Raw genomic sequence first — 26,593 nt, forward strand, 5'->3', positions numbered from 1 at the left:
TATATATATATATATATATATATTAACTTGGCATCCAGAGTTACATTGTTGAGAATAAAAAACAGACTTGATCTCTGACTTTTTAGAATTAGAGCCTATCTTGTTGTCTGTACCCATAAAAGTTTCTGATAAACAGAGAATACACATTAATACATCAACAGGTTCCTGGATCTTTTACATGATTTAACATTGTGTTATTGTTTTAGCTGCTCCTTGGTAGGTGTGAATTTTGATCACACTCCCGATACAACCTATTACAACTGGAGGCACTTTTTTGTAAAGAAGACAAGAAGAAATATCTTGAATTTCTATTTGGTCTTTATATCGGCAGAAATCCAACAAATTTGCTACTGTTATTGAAAAAAGTCATAAAAAATTGTTAGGTCTCTTTTTCTCTTGATGGCCCACGTGTTTGTTGGTTCTCTCCCATAGCTCCAGTGTGAGAACAAAAGAGATGTTTTCTGCTATATGTCATTGTGAGCGATTTGTCTAGCAGATTAATGTTCGTGTTACTACAATGGATGCTGAGTTGGAGTTCGCCATCTTACCCAGCACAACTGGCAAACAGCTTTTTGACCAGGTAGACTGTAATTTCCAAAGTAACATGTGTGTATTTCAATATTTACCTGTATGATGATACAAGTATTGATATGTTCAGATTGTTAAAACGATTGGGTTGAGGGAAACTTGGTTCTTTGGACTCCAGTATCAGGACAGCAAAGGCTTCTCCACCTGGCTCAAGCTGAACAAGCGGGTGAGGAGAAACTAAGGTGGTGTGCAAACGACCATGTCATAACCTCACTCCCATGAGAGCATTTGTGGTTTTGATAATGTTCTGGTATCATCCCGTTGAGTTTAATTAGCACATTCTTCATCTGCCGTCCTTCTGCTGTGGGTTCCAATCCCAGGTGACGGCACAAGATGTGAAGAAAGGCAACCCTTTGCTGATTAAGTTCAGAGCAAAATTTTACCCTGAGGATGTTGCTGAAGAACTGATCCAGGAGACGACTCAGCGTCTCTTCTTCCTGCAGGTTAGAGATAAGCACATGCACAAGTGCAGCAAAGTTGTTTGCATCACAAATTAGCATTCCTGAATCACAGCATTTGAAAACTGTCCCTCATTCGGCTGCTGTTGACCATCTGTCTCAATCAGTGGTGGAACTGGTAGACAGCATTTGTATATTGCTTGTGGACTGATTCATATACAGTAAAATATGCGTCAAATTCATATAGAAACAACAACAGCAATTTATTAGATATAAAATGTTGGGGAGAAAAAGACAAAAAGTGAATAGTGTATGTAGGGAGGTCCCTCGTAGATGCAAACATAACAAGAGCAATCAGAGAATTTTGATGTCCGCCAATCCAAATCTGGATCACCTCCAAAATTCAGTGGCGTCTTCCATGCCCGAAGCTCTGTCTGTAGTGCAAATTTGGTGAGAATCCGTGACGTAGTTTTGATGTAATCCTTCAAAGCCTATATAAAGGGAAATCTTGATCCACAATCTGGATCCAGATCCAGATCACCTCCAAAATTCAGTGGAGTCTTCCATGCCCTAATATCTATCTGTGGTGCAAAGTGGTGAGAATCCGTGAAGTAGTTTTGATGTAATCCTTCAAAGCCTATATAAAGGGAAATCTTGATCCACAATCCGGATCCAGATCCAGATCACCTCCAAAATTTAGAGGAGTCTTCCATGCCCTAATATCTATCTGTGGTGCAAATTTGGTGAGAATCCGTGAAGTAGTTTTGATGTAATCCTTCAAAGCCTATATAAAGGGAAATCTTGATGCAGAATCCAGATCCAGATCACCTCCAAAATTCAGTGGAGTCTTTCATGGACTAAAATGTATCTGTGGTGAAAATTTGTTGAGAATACGTGACATAGATTTGAAGTAATCCTTCAAAGCCTATATAAAGTGAAACTTGATCCAGAATCCGGATGCGGATCCAGATCACCTCCAAAATTCAATGGAGTCTTCCATGCCCTAATATCTATCTGTGTTGCAAATTTGGTGAGAATCCGTGAAGTAGTTTTGATGTAATCCTTCAAAGCCTATATAAAGGGAAATCTTGATGCAGAATCCAGATCCAGATCACCTCCAAAATTCAGTGGAGTCTTCCATGCCCTAATATCTATCTGTGGTGCAAATCTGGTGAGAATCCGTGAAGTAGTTTTGAAGTAATCCTTCAAAGCCTATATAAAGGGAAATCTTGATCGACAATCCGGATCCAGATCCAGATCACCTCCAAAATTTAGAGGAGTCTTCCATGCCCTAATATCTATCTGTGGTGCAAATCTGGTGAGAATCCATGAAGTAGTTTTGATGTAATCCTTCAAAGCCTATATAAAGGGAAATCTTGATCGACAATCCGGATCCAGATCCAGATCACCTCCAAAATTCAGTGGAGTCTTCCATGCCCTAATATCTATCTGTGGTGCAAATTTGGTGAGAATCCGTGAAGTAGTTTTGAAGTAATCCTTCAAAGCCTATATAAAGGGAAATCTTGATCGACAATCCGGATCCAGATCCAGATCACCTCCAAAATTTAGAGGAGTCTTCCATGCCCTAATATCTATCTGTGGTGCAAATTTGGTGAGAATCAATCAATCAATTCAATCAATTTTTTTTTTATATAGCACCAAATCACAACAAACAGTTGCCCCAAGGCGCTTTATATTGTAAGGCAAGGCCATACAATAATTATGTAAAACCCCAACGGTCAAAACGACCCCCTGTGAGCAAGCACTTGGCTACAGTGGGAAGGAAAAACTCCCTTTTAACAGGAAGAAACCTCCAGCAGAACCAGGCTCAGGGAGGGGCAGTCTTCTGCTGGGACTGGTTGGGGCTGAGGGTAATCCGTGAAGTAGTTTTGATGTAATACTTCAAAGCCTATATAAAGGGAAATCTTGATGCAGAATCCAGATCCAGATCACCTCCAAAATTCAGTGGAGTCTTCCATGCCCTAATATCTATCTGTGGTGCAAATTTGGTGAGAATACTTGACGTAGATTTGAAGTAATCCTTCAAAACCTATATAATAGGCTTCCATACCCTAATATCTATCTGTGGTGAAAATGTTGTCAAGATTCATGCAATAGTTTTGACGTAATCTTGTTAAGACTAATCCTCCAAAGCCTACGTAAAGTGAAACTTAATTCAGAATCCGGATGCGGATCCAGATCACCTTCAAAATTCAATGGTGTCTTCCATGGCCTAATATCTATATGTGGTGAAAATCTCGTCAAAATCTGTGCAGTAATGAAATAATCCTGCTAACAGACAGACAGACAAATAAATAAAGGCCAATGATTTTATTATGTTCCTGGCGGACGTAATAAGTAATCTTCATCAAAACAAAAGTTGATTTTCTAAAAAGCGAAGATTCATATGAATGCTTTTCACTCACGTGGGTTTCCGTTGGTTACCATAAGGGTGCATATGTGCAGTGGCTCAAACTGTTAATGAACTTTACACCTCCTTTCTAACTGTTTATTAGGCAAAACTGAAATATCTCAGCTCAGCTCAGATGACTTGTACGTGAGCTCATGCACACGTACAATTCATATCAAAACTAACACCCACACACTGATCCAATTATTCCTGTTTTGCATGTGTTTTAGGTGAAAGAGAGCATCTTAAATGATGATGTATACTGTCCACCTGAGACTGCTGTGCTCTTAGCATCTTATGCAGTTCAGGTCAAACACGGAGACTACAGGAAAGACTATCACGTGCCGGGATACATTGCAAGAGACAAGCTGCTGCCACAGAGGTAGTGAGCACGAGTTGTGCTAAGTTCATCCTAACTCCATTTTCACCCATCTAAATTCTGTCCAATGTTTCTTTCCTGCTGATGAAACCAGGGTTTTGGAGCAGCACAAACTGAATAAGAATCAGTGGGAGGAAAGAATACAGGTGTGGCACCAAGAGCACAAGGGAATGCTGAGGTATTGCAGTTTTAGGATGTGAAACATCCAGTACACTTTTGAAAGCAGGTGCTGTGTATCTCATTAAATGGCTCCACACTACAGAGAAGATGCCATGGTGGAGTACCTGAAGATAGCCCAGGATCTGGAGATGTATGGGGTCAACTACTTCAATATCAAGAACAAAAAAGGAACCCAGCTGTGGTTAGGCGTCGACGCGCTGGGTCTCAACATTTATGACAAACAAGACAGGTACACTGTTTTTACACTGAATAAACCAGCAACATACAGTGCATATGTAAACAACTTTGGGCCCGGTTTAGAAAGATCACAGATAGCTATACTGCTACGTTGCATGGGCTTTCCAAACATCTGCACATTGGGTTGGACAATGCTTTGCGGGTGATTTATGAAGAATAACTGCTCACATGACAGTGACAGAAAACTGTTCTCTGTGCACTTTATGTACACAGTCCAGATCATATCAACCGTGATCATCCCACACAGACACAGAAATGTGCATGTTTGTTTGTTTGACATGGCTTTGTGGCCACAGCCACTGTGGGTTTGAACACCAGATCACTCGCACTCGAGACCTTGATCTAGTGGGAATTCCCTAGTAGCTAAGCTTGGAGAAACATCTTTTCAATCTGTACAGTGCTAACCACTAAGCCATAATATTATTACAGTGGCACCTCTGTTAACTGCCTAACAGAAGTGTAAAAGACAGTAACGAAGTGTAGGTCCTGAATGCAAAAGAAGTTGCCCCATGAGCAAGATGCTGGTGGATTCACATGTGTTTGTTTCTTCTAGATTGGACTACTGCAATGTTCTATTTTCTGGTTTTCTGCAGTCCAACATTAGGGGTCTCCAATTAGTTCAAAATGCTGCAGCCAGACTTTTGACACGAAGCAGAAAGTTTGACCACATTACACCCATTTTGGCGTCTCTTCACTGGCTTCCTGCCCCAGTGAGATCAGATTTTAAGGTTCTGCTACTAGTCTATAAAATTGTTCACGGACTGGGACCTCCCTCCCTACCTGACCTAATTAAACCCTATGTACCGGCCCAGGCTTTGTGTTCTCAGGGTGCAGGACTACTGAGTGTCGCTAGGGTGAATAAAAAGTATGAGGGTCACAGAGCTTTCTCTTATCATCCCCCTGTTCTGTGGAATGATCTCCCTGCATCAATAAAACAGCCTGATTCTGTTGAGACTTTCAAGTCCAGACTTAAGACGCACTTATTTTCCCTTTCATATTGCTGGCATACTGGCATAGTATGTTACTATGATTTTTAGTCTTTTAAATTCATTTTATTAGGAAACGGAGCGGGCAGTGACTTCAACTTTATCTAAATTCTGGGTCTTTTAGTGAAGCTTAAGGCTAGTGGCTGGTGATTACCTTAGTATTTCTTCTGTTTTTCTTGTTGCTTAATGCTGACAAATTATACTGTATTTGTTGTCTTTCTGATGCCTGATTCTGTGTTTTTTTCTCTCTGTTTGAGATGTGGCTCCAGTCGGAGATGGGTGTGGTATCTGTTCCAGAAACCGTCCTGTGCACAGCAGCATTTCCTGTATATTCGTTTTGTGGATTGTTTTGTAATTTATTTTGTAGCATGGCCCAAGCAGAGGGTCACCCCTTTGAGTCTGGTCTGCTTGAGGTTTCTTCCTCAGAGGGAGTTTTTCCTTACCACTGTTCCCTGTGTGCTGCTCTGGGGGTTGGTAAGGTGTGATTTGGCGCTATATAATGCTATATAATAAACTGAAACTGAAGGAAGGAATTCCCCAAGATCAGACTCACTTTGAGCTGAGACCAAGCAATACTGGAAACACTTGGAAGAAGGATGTATCCCACAGCACCAATGGCCAGTGGTTGGTGGACTTGAAAACAGACCAATGCAACCTCCCAGAACAACACACAATCATTGTCAAAAATGCAAATACCCAACAAGGAGTCTCAAACATGAGAACCTGCGGGCGTGTGCATCCTGGATGAAGAAGCCAGCTGCACTTGAAGGCTCAATCCCAGTACTCTCCCTTTGCCCTGCCACTTTACCAGTTTGCACAGGGAACAGATGAAGTGGTCGAGCGAAGGGAGAGTATTGGGACTGAGCCCAAGAATGTTAGGCAGGGTGCAGGGTGTTACCCTGCTTGTTATCCAGGTAAGGCAATGGAGCAATGATGAACCACATCGTACGTTTTTGGGGTCAGACTCATAATTTCTCAATCACCCCTTGTGTGTGTATATATATATATATATATATATATATATATATATATATATATATATATATATATATATATATATATAGCATCTGGAAAGTATTGACAGCGCTTCACTTTTTACACATTTTGTTATGCTGCAACCTTATTCTAAAATGGAGTAAATTAATTTTTTCCCCCTCAACATTCTACTCACAACACCACATAATGACAACATGAAAAAGGTATTTTTTTAATGTTTGCAAATTGATTATAAAAACAGAATTAACATGAATATAAGTAGTCACACCCTTTGCTCAATACTTTATTACTGACAGCAATTACAGCTTCAAGTCTTCTTGAATATGATGCCACACGCTTGGTGCATGTATCTTTGGGTAGTTTTGCCCATTCCTCTTTGCAGCACCTCTCAAGCTCCATCAGGTTGGATGGGGAGTGTCATTGCACACCCCATCATGTCATTGCACACTCTCCAAAGTTGTTCAATCGGATTCAGGTCTGAGTTCTGGCTGGTCCACTCAATGACATTCATAGAGTTGATGGGCGGCCAGCTTTAGGAAGAGACCTGGTGGATCCAAATGTCTTCCATTTACGGATGATGGAGGCCACTGTACTCATTGGGACTTTCAAAGCAGCATAAATCTTTCTGTACGCTTCCCCAGATTTGTGCCTTAAGACAATCCTGTCTCGGAGGTCTACAGATGATTCCTTTGACTTCATGCTTGGTTTGTGGTCTGACATGCACTGTCAACTGTGGGACCTTATATGTTGACAGGTGTGTGTCTTTCAAGATCATGTCCAATCAGCTGAATTTACCCCAGCTGGACTCAGCTGTAGAAACATCTCAAGGATGATCATTGGAAACAGGATGCACCTGAGCTCAAATTTGAGCTTCATAGCAAAGGCTGTGAATACTTACGTATACACGTGATTTCTTAGTGGATACTAATGTACATTTGATTTCTTAGTGTTTTTGTTTTAATAAATTTGCAAAAATCTAACATTATGGGCTATTATGTGTAGAATTTTGAGGAAAAAAATTCATTTAATCCATTTTGGAAGGCTGTAACACAACAAAATATGGAAAAAGTGAAGCGCTGTGAATACTTTCCAGATGCACTGCAGATAGATAGATAGATAGATAGATAGATAGATAGATAGATAGATAGATAGATAGATAGATAGATAGATAGATAGATAGATAGATAGATAGATAGATAGATAGATAGATAGATAGATAGATAGATAGATAGATAGATAGATAGATAGATAGATAGATAGATAGATATGTATTTTATTTTGGTTGTTTTCTCATGAATTCACAGAATGTCACTTTTTTCATTTTACATTTGTCGATTTTGTAACAGTGGTTTAATTCTTTTAGGATGACCCCAAAGATTGGATTCCCTTGGAGTGAGATCAGAAATATATCCTTCAATGACAAGAAGTTTCTCATCAAGCCAATCGACAAAAAAGCTCCGGTATTCTGAATGTTGTTAAAGTTCATTTTTAGTGAATGTCTACAGCAGCTACAGATTGTACTGTGCTGTGGCTGCAAAAAAAAAAAAAAAAAAAGAAAAAAAAAACAAATCCCACAGAACACATCTTTATTGCTGCAAAGCCTGTACAGGGACAAATAATATATCAAAAGTCAGTTTTTCTAAGATGTCTTTTATAGGAGTTGGACATCTCTTTGCAAAAATTTAACTTTGGCATTGAAACCATGATTAAATGGCAGCTTCTTTTTTTCCTGATGTATTTTTAAAATATTTGTAAAGCTACATACAGCTGCTACTTTTCCTGCAGTTATGTGCACATTTGCATTTTTTCCCACTGTGGCTGCCCACTGCAGGTGTGAGATAATGTACAACTACTAATTACAACCCCAATTCCAATGAAGTTGGGACACTGCGCAAAATGTAAATAAAAACAGAATACAATGATTTGCAAATCCTCTTGAACCTATATTCAATTGAAGACACCACAAAGACAAGATATTTAATGTTCAAACTGATAAACTTTGTTTTTGTGAAAATATTTGCTCATTTTGAAATGGATGCCTGCAACACATTTCAAAAAAGCTGGGACAGTGGTATGTTTTTCACTGTGTTACATCACCTTTCCTTCTAACAACACTCAATAAGCGTTTGGGAACTGAGGACACTAATTGTTGAAGCTTTGTAGATGGAATTCTTTCCCATTCTTGGTTGATGTACGACTTCAGTTGTTCAATAGTTCGGGGCCTCTATTGTTGTATTTTGCGTTTCATAATGTGCCACACATTTTCATTGGGTGACAAGTCTGGACTGCAGGCAGGCCAGTCTAGTACCCGCACTCTTTCACTACGAACCACGCTGTTGTAACACGTGCAGAATGTGGCTTGGCATTGTCTTGCTGAAATAAGGACATCCCTGAAAAAGATGTTGCTTGGATGGCACCATGTGTTGCTCCAAAACCTGGATGTACCTTTCAGCATTGATGATGCCATCACAGATGTGTAAGTTGCCCATGCCATGGGCATTAACACAACCCCATACCATCACAGATGCTGGCTTTTGAACTTTGCGCTGGTAACATTCTGGATGTTTTTTCCTCTTTTGTCCGGAGGACACAACGTCCATGATTTCCAAAAGCAATTTGAAATGTGGACTCATCAGACCACAGCACACTTTTCCACTTTGCATCTGTCCATTTCAAATGAGCTTGGGCCCAGAGAAGGCGGTGGCGTTTCTGGATGTTGTTGATGTTTGGCTTTCGCTTTGCATGGTAGAGTTTTAACCTGCACTTGTAGATGTAGTGACGAACTGTGTTAACTGACAACGGTTTTCTGAAGTGTTCCTGAGCCCACACGGTAAGATCTTTTACACATTGATGTCAGTTTTTAATGCAGTGCTGCCTGAGGGATCGAAGATCACAGGCATTCAATGTTGGTTTTTGGCCTTGCCGAAAGTTCTCCAGATTCTCTGAATCTTCTGATTATATTATGGACTGTAGATGATGGAATCCCTAAATTCTTGCAATTGAACATTGAGAAACATTGTTTTTAAACTGTTGGACAATTTTTTCACACAGTTGTTCACAAAGTGGTGATTCCCGCCCCATCTTTGCTTGTGAATGGCTGAGCCTTTTGGGGAAGCTCCTTTTATACCCAATAATGACAGTCACCTGTTTTCAATTAACCTGTTCACCTGTGGAATGTTCCAAACAGGTGTTCTTTGAGCATTCCCAGTCTTTTGTTGCCCCTGTCCCAGCTTTTTTGAAATGTGTTGCAGGCATCCATTTCAAAATGAGCAAATATTTGCACAAAAACAAAAAAGTCTATCAGTTTGAACATTAAATATCTTGTCTTTGTGGTGTATTCAATTGAATATAGGATGAAGAGGATTTGCAAATCATTGTATTCTGATTTTATTTACATATTACACAACGTCCCAACTTCAATGGAATTGGGGTTGTATAGAAATTTATAAATTATGGGATGCAGTGACAGCAACTGCTACTAAATGTCTGTACGGTCATAAATTCAGTTAGCTTCAGCTATCTCCACTGCTCAGTGTGCTTTCAGACTGCCAAAATGAGCTTAGTGGAAGCACCAAAGGCTTTACAAACAGGCTTTAAAGAATATCCTGCCTTTTTTTTTACACAACTACTGGTACAGTTGTTAAGGAGAATAAAGTTATAGCAGAACACTTTAATTATTACTTTGTAAATGAGGGTAAAACTTTAGCTGATTCAATTGTATCTTCTGGAATGTGCTCTTTGGATTATGGTAAAACAATTAATAAAATTCAGGATTCAATTTTCATTCAAGAAATTGATGAATATGAAATAATTGATATTGTTCATAAACTCAAGGGGGGAAAAAATCAACTGATAGTGATAATTCTGATATGTTTTTGATTAAACATATTATTGATTGTATTGTTAAACCTTTCATGTACATTTGTAACTTATCACTAATGACTGGAAAATTTCCTTTCACAATGAAATTGACTAAAGTGATACCACTGTTTAAATCTGGAGACAAACATGTCTTCTCAAATTATAGACCAGTCTCACTCCTGCCACAATTTCCAAAATTTTGGAAAAGGTATTTTTAAAGAGGTTATATGATTTCATAACTAAACATCACATACTTAGCGAACAGCAATAGGGTTTTAGAAAAAAAATCGCACTACTTCACTGGCTGTAATTGATTTTGTTGAACAGATTACAAATGCAATTGAAAATAAGCAATATACTGTAGGGTTTTTTTTATTTACAGAAAGCATATAGACCATACTGTGCTATTGGACAAACTACAGAGGTATTGTATCAGGGGATTGGCATACGATTGGATAGTTAGCTATTTATACAATAGATATCAGTGTGTACATATTGGTGGGACACATTCTGAACTCATGAAATTATTTGTGGGGTGCCCCAGGGTTCAGTTCTGGGGCCGTTGTTGTTTCTTCTGTATATTAATGTCATATGTTTGGTTTCCATGTCCGTCAGTTGTATTTTGTTTGCTGAATATACGATAGTGTTTTGTAGTGGGGATCACTTGGGACAGACCTTGGACATGATGGTTTGATTCAAACAAATTTTCGCTCCACTTTGGTAAAACAAAGTGTATCATATTTGGAAACAAGTCCAGGAGTTTTTTCTTATTAAATGATATTGAAACTGAAATTGTAACTGATACAAAATTTCTTGGTGTTGTTATGGATGATAAACTGTGCTGGAAAACGCATATTAATTTTGTTAAATCCAAAATGTCAAAAGCCATTGCAATTCTGCATAAAGCACAAGATTTAATTTCCCAACACTCTTTAACTATTTTATATCATTCATTGCTTGTTCCATATATGACCTGGGAAATACATATAAACCTAATACAAATTCAATATTTTTGTTGCAAAAGAAAGCTGTAAGAATTGTCTGTACAAATCACATTGTGAGCCAACAAATCCATTGTTTGTTTGTTTACATATTCTAAAATTCTGGGACTTGGTTGATTACATTACAATACAAATTATGTATAAAGTTAAAAATAAACTGCTGCCACAATGTGTCCAGGATCTGTTTAAACCATGGGACTCCCGTTATAATTTGAGAGGAATTTTATTTTTTGAGAAATCAAGGATCCGAACTACTGCAAAAAGTCCTTGTGTTTCTGTTAAAGGTGTTAACATCTGGAACAACTGTCCTGACAATATTAAAGTACTTGGTACTTTAGTAGGCTTTAATAGACATTACAAGAATAACAAAATTGCTTGCTATAGTTGAAGACTTAGGTCTATTGATTTGTTATTACTTTTGGGTTTGTGTGTTGTGTGCCAGTGTTTATGTGGTTGTATTTTGTAAATTTGAGTTCATTGACTAACTTTGCACGCTTTTTTCTTTTTGGTATTGTCATCATGTGCGTGCATATGTATGTACATGTCGGTAGGTATGTATTCATGTATATATATATATATATATATATATATATATATATATATATATATATATACACACATACATACAGTAGGGCAAAAAGGTATTTAGTCAGCCCCTGATTGTGCAAGTTCTCTGACTTTGAAACATGAGAGAGGTCTGTATTTTTCAACATAGGTACACTTCAACTATGAGAGACAAAATGAGAAAAAAAAAATCCAGGAAATCAAATTGTATGATTTTTAAAGAATTTATTTGTAAATTATGGTGGAAAATAAGTATTTGGTCACCCACAAACAAGCAAGATTTCAGGCTTTCACAGACCTGTAACTTCTTTAATAAGGTCTTTTGTCCTCCACTCATTACCTGTATTAATGGGACCTGTTTGAACGTATTATCTGTATAAAAGACACCTGTCCATAGCCTCAAACAGTCAGACTCCAAACTCAACCATGGCCAAGACCAAAGAGCTGTCGAAGGACACCAGGAAGAACATTGTAGACCTGTACCAGGCTGGGGGGAGTGAATCTACAGTAGGTAAGCAGGTTGGTGTGAATAAATCAACTGTGGGAGCAATTGTAAGAAAATGGAAGACATACAAGACCATTGATAATCTCCCTCGATCTGGGGCTCCACTCAAGATGTCATCCCGTGTCGTCAAAATGATCATAAGAACAGTGAACAAAAATCCCAGAACTACATGGAGGGACCTGATGAATGACCTGCAGAGAGCTGGGACCAAAGTAACAAAGGCTACACACTACACAGAGAGGGACTCAAATCCTGCAGTGCCAGGTGTGTCCCCCTGTGTAAGCCAGTACATGTCCAGGCCTGTCTGAAGTTTGCCAGAGAGCATATGGATGATCCAAAAGAGGATTGGGAGAATATCATGTGGTCAGATGAAACCAAAACAGAACTTTTTAGTAAAAACTCAACTCACTGTGTTTGGAGGAAGAAGAATGCTGAGTTGCATCCCCAAAACACCATACCTACTGTGAAGCATGGGGGTGGAAACTTCATGCTTTGGGGCTGTTTTTCTGCAAAGGGGACAGGACAACTGATCTGTGTTACGGGGAAGAATGAATGTGGCCATGTATCATGAGATTTTAAGCCAAAACCTCCTTCCGTCAGTGAGAGCATTGAAGATGCAACGTGGCTGGGTCTTCCAGCATGACAGTGATCCCAAACACACCGTTCAGGCAATGGAGGAGTGGCTCTGTAAAAAGCATTTCAAGGTCCTGGAGTGGCCAAGCCAGTCTCCAGACCTCAACCTCACACAAAATTTGTGGAGAGAGTTGAAAGTCCATGTTGCCCAGTGACAGTCCCAAAACATCACTGCTCTAGAGTAGCTCTGCATGGAGGAATGGGCCAAAATACCAGCTACAGTGTGTGCAAACCTGGTGAAGACTTACAGGAAACATCTGTCCTCTGTCATTGCCAACAAAGATTATGTTACAAAGTATTGAGTTGAACTTTAGTTATTGACCAAATACTTAGTTTCCACCATAATTTACAAATAATTTTTTTTAAAAATCCTACAATGTGATTTCCTGGATATTTTTTTTCTCATATTGTCTCTCATAGTTGAAGTGTACCTATGATGAAAATTATAGACCTCTCATCTTTCCAAGTAGGAGAACTTGCACAATCAGGGGCTGACTAAATACTTTTTTACTCCACTGTATATATATGATTGTGTAGATATGTATTTATGAAATTGTGTTTAAGTGTGCATGCGTGTATATATGAGCTCTGTCAATAAAGTATAGGTCCTTTTTATTTTTTCAAAAACTATATGGATTTCATTCATATGTTTTTACGTCAGACATGCTTGAACCCTCGTGCGCATGCGTGAGTTTTTCCACGCCTGTCGGTGACGTCATTCGCCTGTAAGCACTCCTTGTGGGAGGAGTCATCCAGCCCCTCGTCGGAATTCCTTTGTCTGAGAAGTTGCTGAGAGACTGGCGCATGGTTTGATCAAAATTTTTTCTAAACCTGTGAGACACATCGAAGTGGACACGGTTCGAAAAATTAAGCTGGTTTTCGGTGAAAATTTTAATGGCTGATGAGAGATTTTGAGGTGATACTGTCGCTTTAAGGACTTCGAATGACGTCACCGACAGGCGTGGAAAAACTCACGCATGCGCACGAGGGTTCAAGCATGTCTGACGTAAAAACATATGAATGAAATCCATATAGTTTTTGAAAAAAATAAAAAGGACCTATACTTTATTGACAGCCCTCGTATTTCTTCTTTTTTTTTTTTTTTAGTATAAGGGGTGGGTATTTATAGGCTTTGCTTCTGCCCTCACCCTTACAGCCCCACGGGATCTTTGTAAAGTTGTTTTGTTAGGAGTTTTTTTTGTTGAACTGTGTGCCGAATAAACTCATTCATTCAAACACAAAAAAATAGCATTTAAAATAGTAAAGTAATGTATTAACATTCACCTATTGGGCAATCACTGTTTGTTGATTTTCTTTGTGTCAAAGGACTTTGTTTTCTACGTACCTCGTCTTCGCATCAACAAACGTATCTTGGCGTTGTGTATGGGGAATCATGACCTCTACATGCGCCGACGTAAGCCTGACTCCATCGAAGTGCAGCAGATGAAGGCTCAGGCCAAGGAGGAGAAAAGCAAGAGGCAAATGGAGAGGTGAAGAAGATGGAATAATGAAGTCTTACTTTATTTTAAGTCTGCAGTCTGTTCTCTCTACTGTCAAGAGATACAGTTTATTCAAATGTGTATTTATGCACAATTCTCCTTTCAGAGCTCTGCTTGAGAGTGAGAAAAAAAAGCGAGAAAATGCTGAGAAGGAAACGGAGAAGATTGCTCGTGAGACCATGGAGCTGATGGAGAGATTGAGACAGATTGAAGAGCAGACAAAGAGAGCTCAAGATGGTCTGACAACTTGCTGAATACAAATCCTTCCCCATTCCTGTATTTCAATCTATTTTATTCTGTTTAAGGACATTCACTGGATACCTTGGTATACTGGAATATTTTTAATGCATCACTTCTACCATGCTACTGTGTCATATACGTGTCGCATGTTATGGCATGACACAGTATATGTGTGTGCATTTCAGAGCTGGAGGAGCAGACTCGAAAGGCTCTTGAGTTGGAGAAAGAGAGGACTACTGCTCAAGAAGAGGCTGAGCGCCTGGACAGAGCTCGCAGAGCTGCAGTTGAGGCGAAAGCTTCTCTGCTACAGCAGTCTGACACCCAAATCAAAAGCCAAGAGAATCTGGTACACATGAACAACACTACTGCACAATACGCATACAGTAGTGTTCAGAATAATAGTAGTGCTATGTGACTAAAAAGATTAATCCAGGTTTTGAGTATATTTCTTATTGTTACATGGGAAATAAGGTACCAGTAGATTCAGTAGATTCTCACAAATCCAACAAGACCAAGCATTCATGATATGCACACTCTTAAGGCTATGAAATTGGGCTATTAGTAAAAAAAAGTAGAAAAGGGGGTGTTCACAATAATAATAGTGTGGCATTCAGTCAGTGAGTTTGTCAATTTTGTGGAACAAACAGGTGTGAATCAGGTGTCCCCTATTTAAGGATGAGGCCAGCAACTGTTGAACATGCTTTTCTTTTTGAAAGCCTGAGGAAAATGGGATGTTCAAGACATTGTTCAGAAGAACAGCATAGTTTGATTAAAAAATTGATTGGAGAGGGGAAAACTTATATGCAGGTGCAAAAATTATAGGCTGTTCATCTACAATGATCTCCAATGCTTTAAAATGGACAAAAAAAACCAGAGACGCGTGGAAGAAAACGGAAAACAACCATCAAAATGGATAGAAGAATAACCAGAATGGCAAAGGCTCACCCATTGATCAGCTCCAGGATGATCAAACACAGTCTGGAGTTACCTGTAAGTGCTGTGACAGTTAGAAGACGCCTGTGTGAAGCTAATTTATTTGCAAGAATCCCCTGCAAAGTCCCTCTGTTAAATAAAAGACATGTGCAGAAGAGGTTACAATTTGCCAAAGAACACATCAACTGGCCTAAAGAGAAATGGAGGAATATTTTGTGGACTGATGAGAGTAAAATTGTTCTTTTTGGGTCCAAGGGCCGCAGACAGTTTGTGAGACGACCCCCAAACTCTGAATTCAAGCCACAGTTCACAGTGAAGACAGTGAAGCATGCTGATGCAAGCATCATGATATGGGCATGTTTCTCCTACTATGGTGTTGGGCCTATATATCACATACCAGGTATCATGGATCAGTTTGGATATGTCAAAATACTTGGAGAGGTCATGTTGCCTTATGCTGAAGAGGACATGCCCTTGAAATGGGTGTTTCAACAAGACAATGACCCCAAGCACACTAGTAACCAAGCAAAATCTTGGTTCCAAACCAACAAAATTAATGCCTCGCAGATGTGAAGAAATCATGAAAAACTGTGGTTATACAACTAAATACTAGTTTAGTGATTCAGAGGATTGCTAAAAAAGCAGTTTAAACACAATAGTTTTGAGTTTGTTGCGTCAACAGCAGATGCTACTATTATTGTGAACACCCCCTTTTCTACTTTTCTTTACTAATAGCCCAATTTCATAGCCTTAAGAGTGTGCATATCATGAATGCTTGGTCTTGTTGGATTTGTGAGAATCTACTGAATCTACTGGTACCTTGTTTCCCATGTAACAATAAGAAATATACTCAAAACCTGGATTAATCTTTTTAGTCACATTGCACTACTATTATTCTGAACACTACTGTAATTTGAATAGATAACGATGCATTACTGGATTTTCTGCAAAAACTGTTGCTATATTAAATATTGCAATGTCAGGCAGCACATTTACTTTAAACTTGTAATACTACTTAATAGCTAAAAGGCCACTGAACTTATCCTATTCATTATTTTTATTATTTTTTTAATGAAATTAATTCAAGTGATTAGGTGGCATGATGGCTGAGTCATTTCATTTGTGTTTGGATGAGACAGAGTGGCAAAGAAATTAGTCTGGCTTATCTACACAATTAGGCAAACAAACTCACACTTGTAGGGAAGAACACAAAGCACTGCTGCATTTTCCACTAACCCCACAGCAAAACACTTTCATCACTTTAAATAAAAGTGGCTGGAAGCTAATGTCTCAGCATTTCCAGATGTGCAATAATTATATTGTCTGCATGATAATTTTGCCATTTCTATGATGTACAACCAGTAATGGCAAAATTTCCACAACGTGCAATCATTTCAATATACAACCCCTGGCAAAAATTATGGAATCACCGGCCTTGGAGGATGTTCATTCAGTTGTTTAATTTTGTAGAAAAAAAGCAGATCACAGACATGACACAAAACTAAAGTCATTTCAAATGGCAACTTTCTGGCTTTAAGAAACACTATAAGAAATCAAGAAAAAAAGATTGTGGCAGTCAGTAACGGTTACTTTTTTAGACCAAGCAGAGGAAAAAAATATGGACTCACTCAATTCTGAGGAATAAATTATGGAATCACCCTGTAAATTTTCATCCCCAAAACTAACACCTGCATCAAATCACATCTACTTGTTAGTCTGCATCTAAAAAGGAGTGAACACACCTTGGAGAGCTGTTGCACCAAGTGGACTGACATGAATCATGGCTCCAACACGAGAGATGTCAATTGAAACAAAGGAGAGGATTATCAAACTCTTAAAAGAGAGTAAATCATCACGCAATGTTGCAAAAGATGTTGGTTGTTCAGAGTCAGCTGTGTCTAAACTCTGGACCAAATACAAACAACATGGGAAGGTTGTTAAAGGCAAACATACTGGTAGACCAAGGAAGACATCAAAGCGTCAAGACAGAAAACTTAAAGCAATATGTCTCAAAAATCGAAAATGCACAACAAAACAAATGAGGAACGAATGGGAGGAAACTGGAGTCAACGTCTGTGACCGAACTGTAAGAAACCGCCTAAAGGAAATGGGATTTATATACAGAAAAGCTAAACGAAAGCCATCATTAACACCTAAACAGAAAAAAACAAGGTTACAATGGGCTAAAGAAAAGCAATTGTGGACTGTGGATGACTGGATGAAAGTCATATTCAGTGATGAATCTCGAATCTGCATTGGGCAAGGTGATGATGCTGGAACTTTTGTTTGGTGCCGTTCCAGTGAGATTTATAAAGATGACTGCCTGAAGACAACATATAAATTTCCACAGTCATTGATGATATGGGGCTGCATGTCATGTAAAGGCACTGGGGAGATGGCTGTCATTACATCATCAATAAATGCACAAGTTTACGTTGATATTTTGGACACTTTTCTGATGTTTAAGGATGATGAAATCATTTTTCAAGAAGATAATGCATCTTGCCATAGAGCAAAAACTGTGAAAACATTCCTTGCAAAAAGACACATAGGGTCAATTTCATGACATAGGGTTAATGTCAACAAGCAGATGTGATTTGATGCAGGTGTTAGTTTTGGGGATGGAAATTTACAGGGTGATTCCATAATTTATTCCTCAGAATTGAGTGAGTCCATATTTTTTTCCTCTGCTTGGTCTAAAAAAGTAACCGTTACTGACTGCCACAATCTTTTTTTCTTGATTTCTTATAGTGTTTCTTAAAGCCAGAAAGTTGCCATTTGAAATGACTTTAGTTTTGTGTCATGTCTGTGATCTACTTTTTTTCTACAAAATTAAACAACAGAATGAACATCCTCCGAGGCCGGTGATTCCATAATTTTTGCCAGGGGTTGTATAATCACAAGGATAACAATTCTAAAAATTAGTGTAGTAAATTGTCTGTCCTCCATCTGCATTTATGTGAATGTATGTGAATAATGGTCCAACAGTACGTGTGCTTTTCTCAAGTGATGTCTTTCATACCAATTGTGGATACGTAATTTATGACCGTGGTGTTCTGGACTCACTCACTGCTCATTTCATACAAATATATGTCTTCTAAATGCCCACATTCAGGTATATTTGTTCTCTTGGGTGTGGCTTGCATACAGCAAATTTCCTCAATCATTTTAAACCGCTACAGTACTTAAACATTTCCTATCTGGCAACACTGTACTGTTTTGTTAATGAAAACCTAATCATACAAACACTTTACTTGGCAGCAGCCTTATATTACCTGATTTTAGCAGAATGCTTTTTTTCTTTTTTTTAGCTTATAAATGAGCATAAACTATTACTTTCCATTCTAACTATATGCTAAGATAGCGAGGATGGCTGCTACCCAGATAAATATTTAACAATTTCATGAAGATAATGGATTTGTACTACACATTATAGTATTATAACTGACTACCAAATATATTTTTCGATTTTTAAAACCTGTCATACTTAAGTAGGGCAAAATGTGTCACGTCTCGCTACAGTAATACAATGCTAACTATCATAAACTAGAACACAGAGTGTTATTGTCAGTAGGCCGCAATCTGTCAGCTTCAGGCAAAAATAAATGTGCAGCAGCATCAAGGAAGGAAGGAAGGAAGGAAGGAGGAGAAACAGATATTTTCCAGTATCATCTTCTGATATATTATATTACCTTGCATATACTAACTGTATTTATACAGCACTATATAAATACAGAATTGTAGCTTTGAAAGTGCTTTAACATTTTCATTTACACAGAATTAAAATTAAACAGACAGTCTAAAGCAATAACACCCATTGGAACAAAATACTTAATACACTTTCTAAATAGAAAGTGTAGTACACTATATAAACAACACCAACTAAATGCATACAAAACAGAGATGTCCTACACACAAATATGTTGAGGAGAAGAGATGTTCCACGATAATAAAAAAAACCCCAACAACAAACAAAAAATTGTGCAAATGTTTTTAGAGTTTCCTGACACAAGCTCTATTATAGTGGTTTTTGAAACAAATACAGTATGTTTTCTGGTTTCTTGATTATTAAGTGAATCCTTCATATATATATATATATATACACACACACACACACACACACACACACACACACACACACACACACACACACACACACACACACACACACACACACACACACACACACACACACACACACAGTGGGGCAAAAAAGTATTTAGTCAGCCCCTGATTGTGCAAGTTCTCCGACTTAGAAACATGAGAAACACGACTTCATTGATGAAGTCATCTCATCTGCTGTTAAGTGAAATCACCTGGTGAAGTTGGTTTTACAAAGAAAACATGCACCCTCTTGGCCCATTCTGGAGTCAGGCGGACACCTATAAGTTATTTTATCTTATGAACATTTAGGATCACGTTGCTCTCTGAGCATCGCAGTGACAGTTCCTCCACCTCAGTCCTGCAGTCTGTCATGATTCAACATCACGAAATATACATTAATCTGTTGGTTCATGATATTGTGACGAAAAGCACCTCATTTTCATCACGGCAGCACAAATTAATTCTTATTCATTCCATGATGGCTGCACGAAATTAAAAGTGAAGCAGCGAGGGAGTCGGGGTGGTTATGGTTAGGGTTGGGGGTAGGAGTAGGTTTAGTAATAGTGAGTTAAAAAAAAACCCAGTGATGAAAATTTGACTAATTTCATGACGAGAGCACGAAAAAAACAAAAACAAAAACGTGAGACTGGACTGCCCCGTCTCAGATGAGTCCAACTACTGTGTTTTCATCCACATATTTTATATTGACCATTACACCCATTGCACCTTGAAAGTCTAAATCATGTAACGCTTTGTGGTGTACAAGTGACACAAGTGACATTCCCACACCCTGTCCCACAGTACATCAGTAGCAAGTATGATTGTGCTAATTTTGTGCCCGTGGACATGTTGGTCTAAAAATATGTTGAGGATGGGCGCAGTGCCTGCACATTGCTACCGTTTGGCAGCGCAAACTGAATGTGTCATAGACACAAACCTCATCTAATGTCAAGCACAGTTTTCTGATTTACATGACATGATATTCCAACCCTGTCTCACGGCAAGTCGTGATTCAGCAGCACAAAATATACATTAATCTACTGGTTCGTGATATTGTGACGAAAAGCGCCTCATTTTTGTCACAGCAGCATAAATTCATTCTATTTCATCCGTGATGGCTGCACAAAATTAAAAGTGAAGCGGGGGGGTCAGGGTGGTTAGGGTTAGGGTGGGGGTAAGGAGTAGGATTAGGTTAGGGCTGGGCAACGAGGGCCAAGACAGTTCAGTCTTTCCTTGCAACCAATCACCTCAGCAGGTAGGTTTGGTGATTAGCTTCTACCCTAAACATTAACACCTGATTGTCAATGAAATCACCTGCTGAGGCGACTGGTAGCAAGGAAAACCTGCAGTATCTTGGCCCTTCATGGCACATGATTGCCCACTCCTGGATTAGGTTATGGTTAAGGTTAGGGTTGGGGTTAGGAGTAGGGTTAGTAATAGTGAGTTTAAAAAAAAAACCCTGTCACAAAAATCGGACTCATTTTGTGATGGAAAAAACAAAACAAAACGTGAGACTGGGCTGGATATTTAGACACGCCTCCCATAGGCAGACTCACAGTGATGATGCTTGTATAAATGGAGATGCACATCATGCAACCACGTAACTGAATTGAAAACAAAAATTAATAATGAAATCACTCAAAATTCTACGCAAAATACCACATACCACATGACAATGTGAAAAAAGTTTTTTGAGATTTTAGCAAAAAAAAAAAAAAGAAAGAAAGAAATCACACGTACATAAGTATTCACAGCCTTTGCCATGAAGAGCAAAGTGAGCTCAGGTGCATCCTGTTTCCACTGATCATCCTTCAGATGTTTCTACAGCTTAATTGGAATCCACCTGGAGTAAATTCAGTTGATTGGACATGATTTGGAAAGACACACACCTGTCTACATGTAAGGTCCCACAGTTGACAGTGAATGTCAGAGGAATTGTCTGTAGACCTCCGAGACAGAATTATCTCGAGGCACAAATCTGGGGAAGGGTATAGAAATATTTCTGCTGCTTTGAAGATCCCAATGAGCACAATGGTCCCCATCATCCACAAATGGAAGATGTTCAGATCCACCAGGACTCTACCTAGAGCTGGCTGCCCATCTAAACTGAGTGATTGGGGAGAAGGGCCTTAGTCAGGGAGGTGACTAAGAACCAGTCTCTGCTATGCACAATTTTTCATTGCTTTTTGGCACTTTGTTGCCAACTCATAACTGGAAGACAGACAAACAGGCTTTAAAAAAAATGGAACTTCTTGGATTATTTCAAGAAGAAAGTAGAGTAGGTTGAGCATATCTCAGCATGCCTTGGCCCAGCCACTGCACCCTGCTATGGAGGTGGGTGCTACCAATGAGGTGTGACTTAGATTTACAGAATTTGATAGCATCTCATTAGGCGTGTTGACGAAACTGGTAACATCTACAAAAAGCACAACCTCTTTATGTCATACCATACCAACAAAACTGTTTAAGGACCTGTGGCGCACTCTTGGCCCGACTATGCTGGAAATTATTCATCTTTCATTAACTTCTGGATCTGTTCCTAAATGTTTTAAATCTGCAGTGATTAAACCATTACTTAAGAAATCTAATCTTGACCCTAGTGTATTGAAAAATTATAGGCGATATCAAATGTATTATTCTGTTGTAAAATTCTGGAAAAGGTGGTTTCACGGCAGCTCATAGACCACTTTACTGCGAATAATCTTTTTGAGCCACTGCAGTCTGCTTTTAGAAAATATCACTCTACAGAGACAGCGCTCACTAAAGTAGTGACTGACTTTCTGCAAGCAATGGACTCGGACACCACTATGGTTTTGGTGCTGTTAGATCTTAGTGCTGCGTTTCATGCCACTGCGGTATTGTATCACTTCCTGTTCCGGAGCACAGCGGTGTTTTGCTGTATCTGTTAGCTGTTTAATCTGCGCAGTTAGATTGATCTAATTAACTAGATAACGATTTGTTTCACAGTGTAATCTTCACGTGCCTTAACTAAAGCACTCCCGCTGCTGAACCACCACTAAATTATTTACACATTATTCACTTTGTGTGTTTTTAGGAATCCGCTAGCTTAGCGCAGCTACTAGCTCTTAGCCGATTTAGCATGGCGGCTTCTCCTGTCTCTCCTGCACTTTTCTGCTCTGGGTGTGAAATGTTTAGTTATTCCTCGGCCTCCTTTAGCAGTAATAGTACTTGTAATAAGTGTAGCTTATTTGTAGCTTTGGAGGCCAGGCTGGGCGAATTGGAAACTCGGCTCCGCACCGTGGAAAATTCTACAGCTAGCCAGGCCCCTGTAGCCGGTGCGGACCAAGGTAGCTTAGCCGCCGTTAGTTCGCTTTCAGCAGATCCCGAGCAGCCGGGAAAGCAGGCCGACTGGGTGACTGTGAGGAGGAAGCGTAGCCCTAAACAGAAGCCCCGTGTACACCGCCAACCCGTTCACATTTCTAACCATTTGTCCCCACTCGGCGACACACCCACCGAGGATCAAACTCTGGTTATTGGCGACTCTGTTTTGAGAAATGTGAAGTTAGCGACACCAGCAACCATAGTCAATTGTCTTCCTGGGGCCAGAGCAGGTGACATTGAAGGAAATTTGAAACTGCTGGCTAAGGCTAAGCGTAAATTTGGTAAGATTGTGATTCACGTCGGCAGTAATGACACCCGGTTACGCCAATCGGAGGTCACTAAAATTAACATTGAATCGGTGTGTAACTTTGCAAAAACAATGTCGGACTCTGTAGTTTTCTCTGGGCCTCTCCCCAATCGGACCGGGAGTGACATGTTTAGCCGCATGTTCTCCTTGAATTGCTGGCTGTCTGAGTGGTGTCCAAAAAATGAGGTGGGCTTCATAGATAATTGGCAAAGCTTCTGGGGAAAATCTGGTCTTGTTAGGAGAGACGGCATCCATCCCACTTTGGATGGAGCAGCTCTCATTTCTAGAAATCTGGCCAATTTTCTTAAATCCTCCAAACCGTGACTATCCAGGGTTGGGACCAGGAAGCAGAGTTGTAGTCTTACACACCTCTCTGCAGCTTCTCTCCCCCTGCAATCCCCTCATTACCCCATCCCCGTAGAGACGGTGCCTGCTCCCAGACCACCAATAACCAGTAAAAATCTATTTAAGCATAAAAATTCTAAAAGAAAAAATAATATAGCACCTTCAACTGCACCACAGACTAAAACAGTTAAATGTGGTCTATTAAACATTAGGTCTCTCTCTTCTAAGTCCCTGTTAGTAAATGATATAATAATTGATCAACATATTGATTTATTCTGCCTTACAGAAACCTGGTTACAGCAGGATGAATATGTTAGTTTAAATGAGTCAACACCCCCGAGTCACACTAACTGCCAGAATGCTCGTAGCACGGGCCGAGGCGGAGGATTAGCAGCAATCTTCCATTCCAGCTTATTAATTAATCAAAAACCCAGACAGAGCTTTAATTCATTTGAAAGCTTGACTCTTAGTCTTGTCCATCCAAATTGGACGTCCCAAAAACCAGTTTTATTTGTTATTATCTATCGTCCACCTGGTCATTACTGTGAGTTTCTCTGTGAATTTTCAGACCTTTTGTCTGACTTAGTGCTTAGCTCAGATAAGATAATTATAGTGGGCGATTTTAACATCCACACAGAAGCGCTGTAACTAGGTTTAAGGATATGATTCCTTCTTTATGTTCTCTAATGCCATATACCAACACAGGGCAGAGTAGCTACCTAAACTCTGTGAGTGAGATAGAGTATCTCGTCAATAGTTTTACATCCTCATTGAAGACAACTTTGGATGCTGTAGCTCCTCTGAAAAAGAGAGCTTTAAATCAGAAGTGCCTGACTCCGTGGTATAACTCACAAACTCGCAGCTTAAAGCAGATAACCCGTAAGTTGGAGAGGAAATGGCGTCTCACTAATTTAGAAGATCTTCACTTAGCCTGGAAAAAGAGTCTGTTACTCTTAAAAAAGCCCTCCGTAAAGCTAGGACATCTTACTACTCATCACTAATTGAAGAAAATAAGAACAACCCCAGGTTTCTTTTCAGCACTGTAGCCAGGCTGACAAAGAGTCAGAGCTCTATTGAGCCGAGTATTCCTTTAACTTTAACTAGTAATGACTTCATGACTTTCTTTGCTAATAAAATTTTAACTATTAGAGAAAAAATTACTCATAACCATCCCAAAGACGTATCGTTGTCATTGGTTGCTTTCAGTGATGCCGGTATTTGGTTAGACTCTTTCTCTCCGATTGTTCTGTCTGAGTTATCTTCATTAGTTACTTCCTCCAAACCATCAACATGTCTATTAGACCCCATTTCTACCAGGCTGCTCAAGGAAGCCCTATCATTAATTAATGCTTCAATCTTAAATATGATCAGTCTATCTTTATTAGTTGGCTATGTACCACAGGCTTTTAAGGTGGCAGTAATTAAACCATTACTTAAAAAGCCATCACTTGACCCAGCTATCTTAGCTAATTATAGGCCAATCTCCAACCTTCCTTTTCTCTCAAAAATTCTTGAAAGGGTAGTTGTAAAACAGCTAACTGATCATCTGCAGAGGAATGGTCTATTTGAAGAGTTTCAGTCAGGTTTTAGAATTCATCATAGTACAGAAACAGCATTAGTGAAGGTTACAAATGATCTTCTTATGGCCTCAGACAGTGGACTCATCTCTGTGCTTGTTCTGTTAGACCTCAGTGCTGCTTTTGATACTGTTGACCATAAAATTTTATTACAGAGATTAGAGCATGCCATAGGTATTAAAGGCACTGCACTGCGGTGGTTTGAATCATATTTATCTAATAGATTACAATTTGTTCATGTGAGTTCCACAAGGTTCTGTGCTAGGACCAATTTTATTCACTTTATACATGTTTCCCTTAGGCAGTATTATTAGACGGCATTGCTTAAATTTTCATTGTTACGCAGATGATACCCAGCTTTATCTATCCATGAAGCCAGAGGACACACACCAATTAGCTAAACTGCAGGATTGTCTTACAGACATAAAGACATGGATGACCTCTAATTTCCTGCTTTTAAACTCAGATAAAACTGAAGTTACTGTACTTGGCCCCACAAATCTTAGAAACATGGTGTCTAACCAGATCCTTACTCTGGATGGCATTACCCTGACCTCCAGTAATACTGTGAGAAATCTTGGAGACATTTTTGATCAGGATATGTCATTCAATGCGCATATTAAACAAATATGTAGGACTGCTTTTTTGCATTTGCGCAATATCTCTAAAATTAGAAAGGTCTTGTCTCAGAGTGATGCTGAAAAACTAATTCATGCATTTATTTCCTCTAGGCTGGACTATTGTAATTCATTATTATCAGGTTGTCCTAAAAATTCCCTGAAAAGCCTTCAGTTAATTCAAAATGCTGCAGCTAGAGTACTAACGGGGACTAGAAGGAGAGAGCATATCTCACCCATATTGGCCTCTCTTCATTGGCTTCCTGTTAATTCTAGAATAGAATTTAAAATTCTTCTTCTTACTTATAAGGTTTTGAATAATCAGGTCCCATCTTATCTTAGGGACCTCATAGTACCATATCACCCCAATAGAGCGCTTCGCTCTCAGACTGCAGGCTTACTTGTAGTTCCTAGGGTTTGTAAGAGTAGAATGGGAGGCAGAGCCTTCAGCTTTCAGGCTCCTCTCCTGTGGAACCAGCTCCCAATTCAGATCAGGGAGACAGACACCCTCTCTACTTTTAAGATTAGGCTTAAAACTTTCCTTTTTGCTAAAGCTTATAGTTAGGGCTGGATCAGGTGACCCTGAACCATCCCTTAGTTATGCTGCTATAGACTTAGACTGCTGGGGGGTTCCCATGATGCACTGTTTCTTTCTCTTTTTGCTCTGTATGCACCGCTCTGCATTTAATCATTAGTGATTGATCTCTGCTCCTCTCCACAGCATGTCTTTTTCCTGGTTCTCTCCCTCAGCCCCAACCAGTCCCAGCAGAAGACTGCCCCTCCCTGAGCCTGGTTCTGCTGGAGGTTTCTTCCTGTTAAAAGGGAGTTTTTCCTTCCCACTGTAGCCAAGTGCTTGCTCACAGGGGGTCGTTTTGACCGTTGGGGTTTTAC

The 26,593-nt window shown here is 39.3% G+C and overlaps 1 protein-coding gene across 2 annotated transcripts in view; it reads left to right on the forward strand.

The window, feature by feature from the left end:
* Positions 1 to 498: 498 nt before the first annotated feature.
* Positions 499 to 26,593, forward strand: part of LOC117520719 (moesin-like) — a 46,616-nt gene continuing 20,521 nt past the window's right edge. The window contains exons 1-10 of one of the 2 annotated variants that reach the window (XM_034182020.1): positions 499 to 580; positions 659 to 754; positions 909 to 1,031; positions 3,627 to 3,778; positions 3,870 to 3,953; positions 4,038 to 4,184; positions 7,538 to 7,634; positions 14,065 to 14,228; positions 14,344 to 14,474; positions 14,663 to 14,823. In XM_034182020.1, the coding sequence (XP_034037911.1) occupies positions 518 to 580; positions 659 to 754; positions 909 to 1,031; positions 3,627 to 3,778; positions 3,870 to 3,953; positions 4,038 to 4,184; positions 7,538 to 7,634; positions 14,065 to 14,228; positions 14,344 to 14,474; positions 14,663 to 14,823 (1,218 nt within the window). In that variant the 5' untranslated portion in view covers positions 499 to 517. The remainder of the gene's footprint in view (positions 581 to 658; positions 755 to 908; positions 1,032 to 3,626; positions 3,779 to 3,869; positions 3,954 to 4,037; positions 4,185 to 7,537; positions 7,635 to 14,064; positions 14,229 to 14,343; positions 14,475 to 14,662; positions 14,824 to 26,593) is intronic. The other variant, XM_034182021.1, reaches the window with a different exon arrangement.

The sequence above is a fragment of the Thalassophryne amazonica genome, chromosome 11 (assembly GCF_902500255.1).
Source record: "Thalassophryne amazonica chromosome 11, fThaAma1.1, whole genome shotgun sequence".
Lineage (NCBI taxonomy): Eukaryota > Metazoa > Chordata > Actinopteri > Batrachoidiformes > Batrachoididae > Thalassophryne > Thalassophryne amazonica.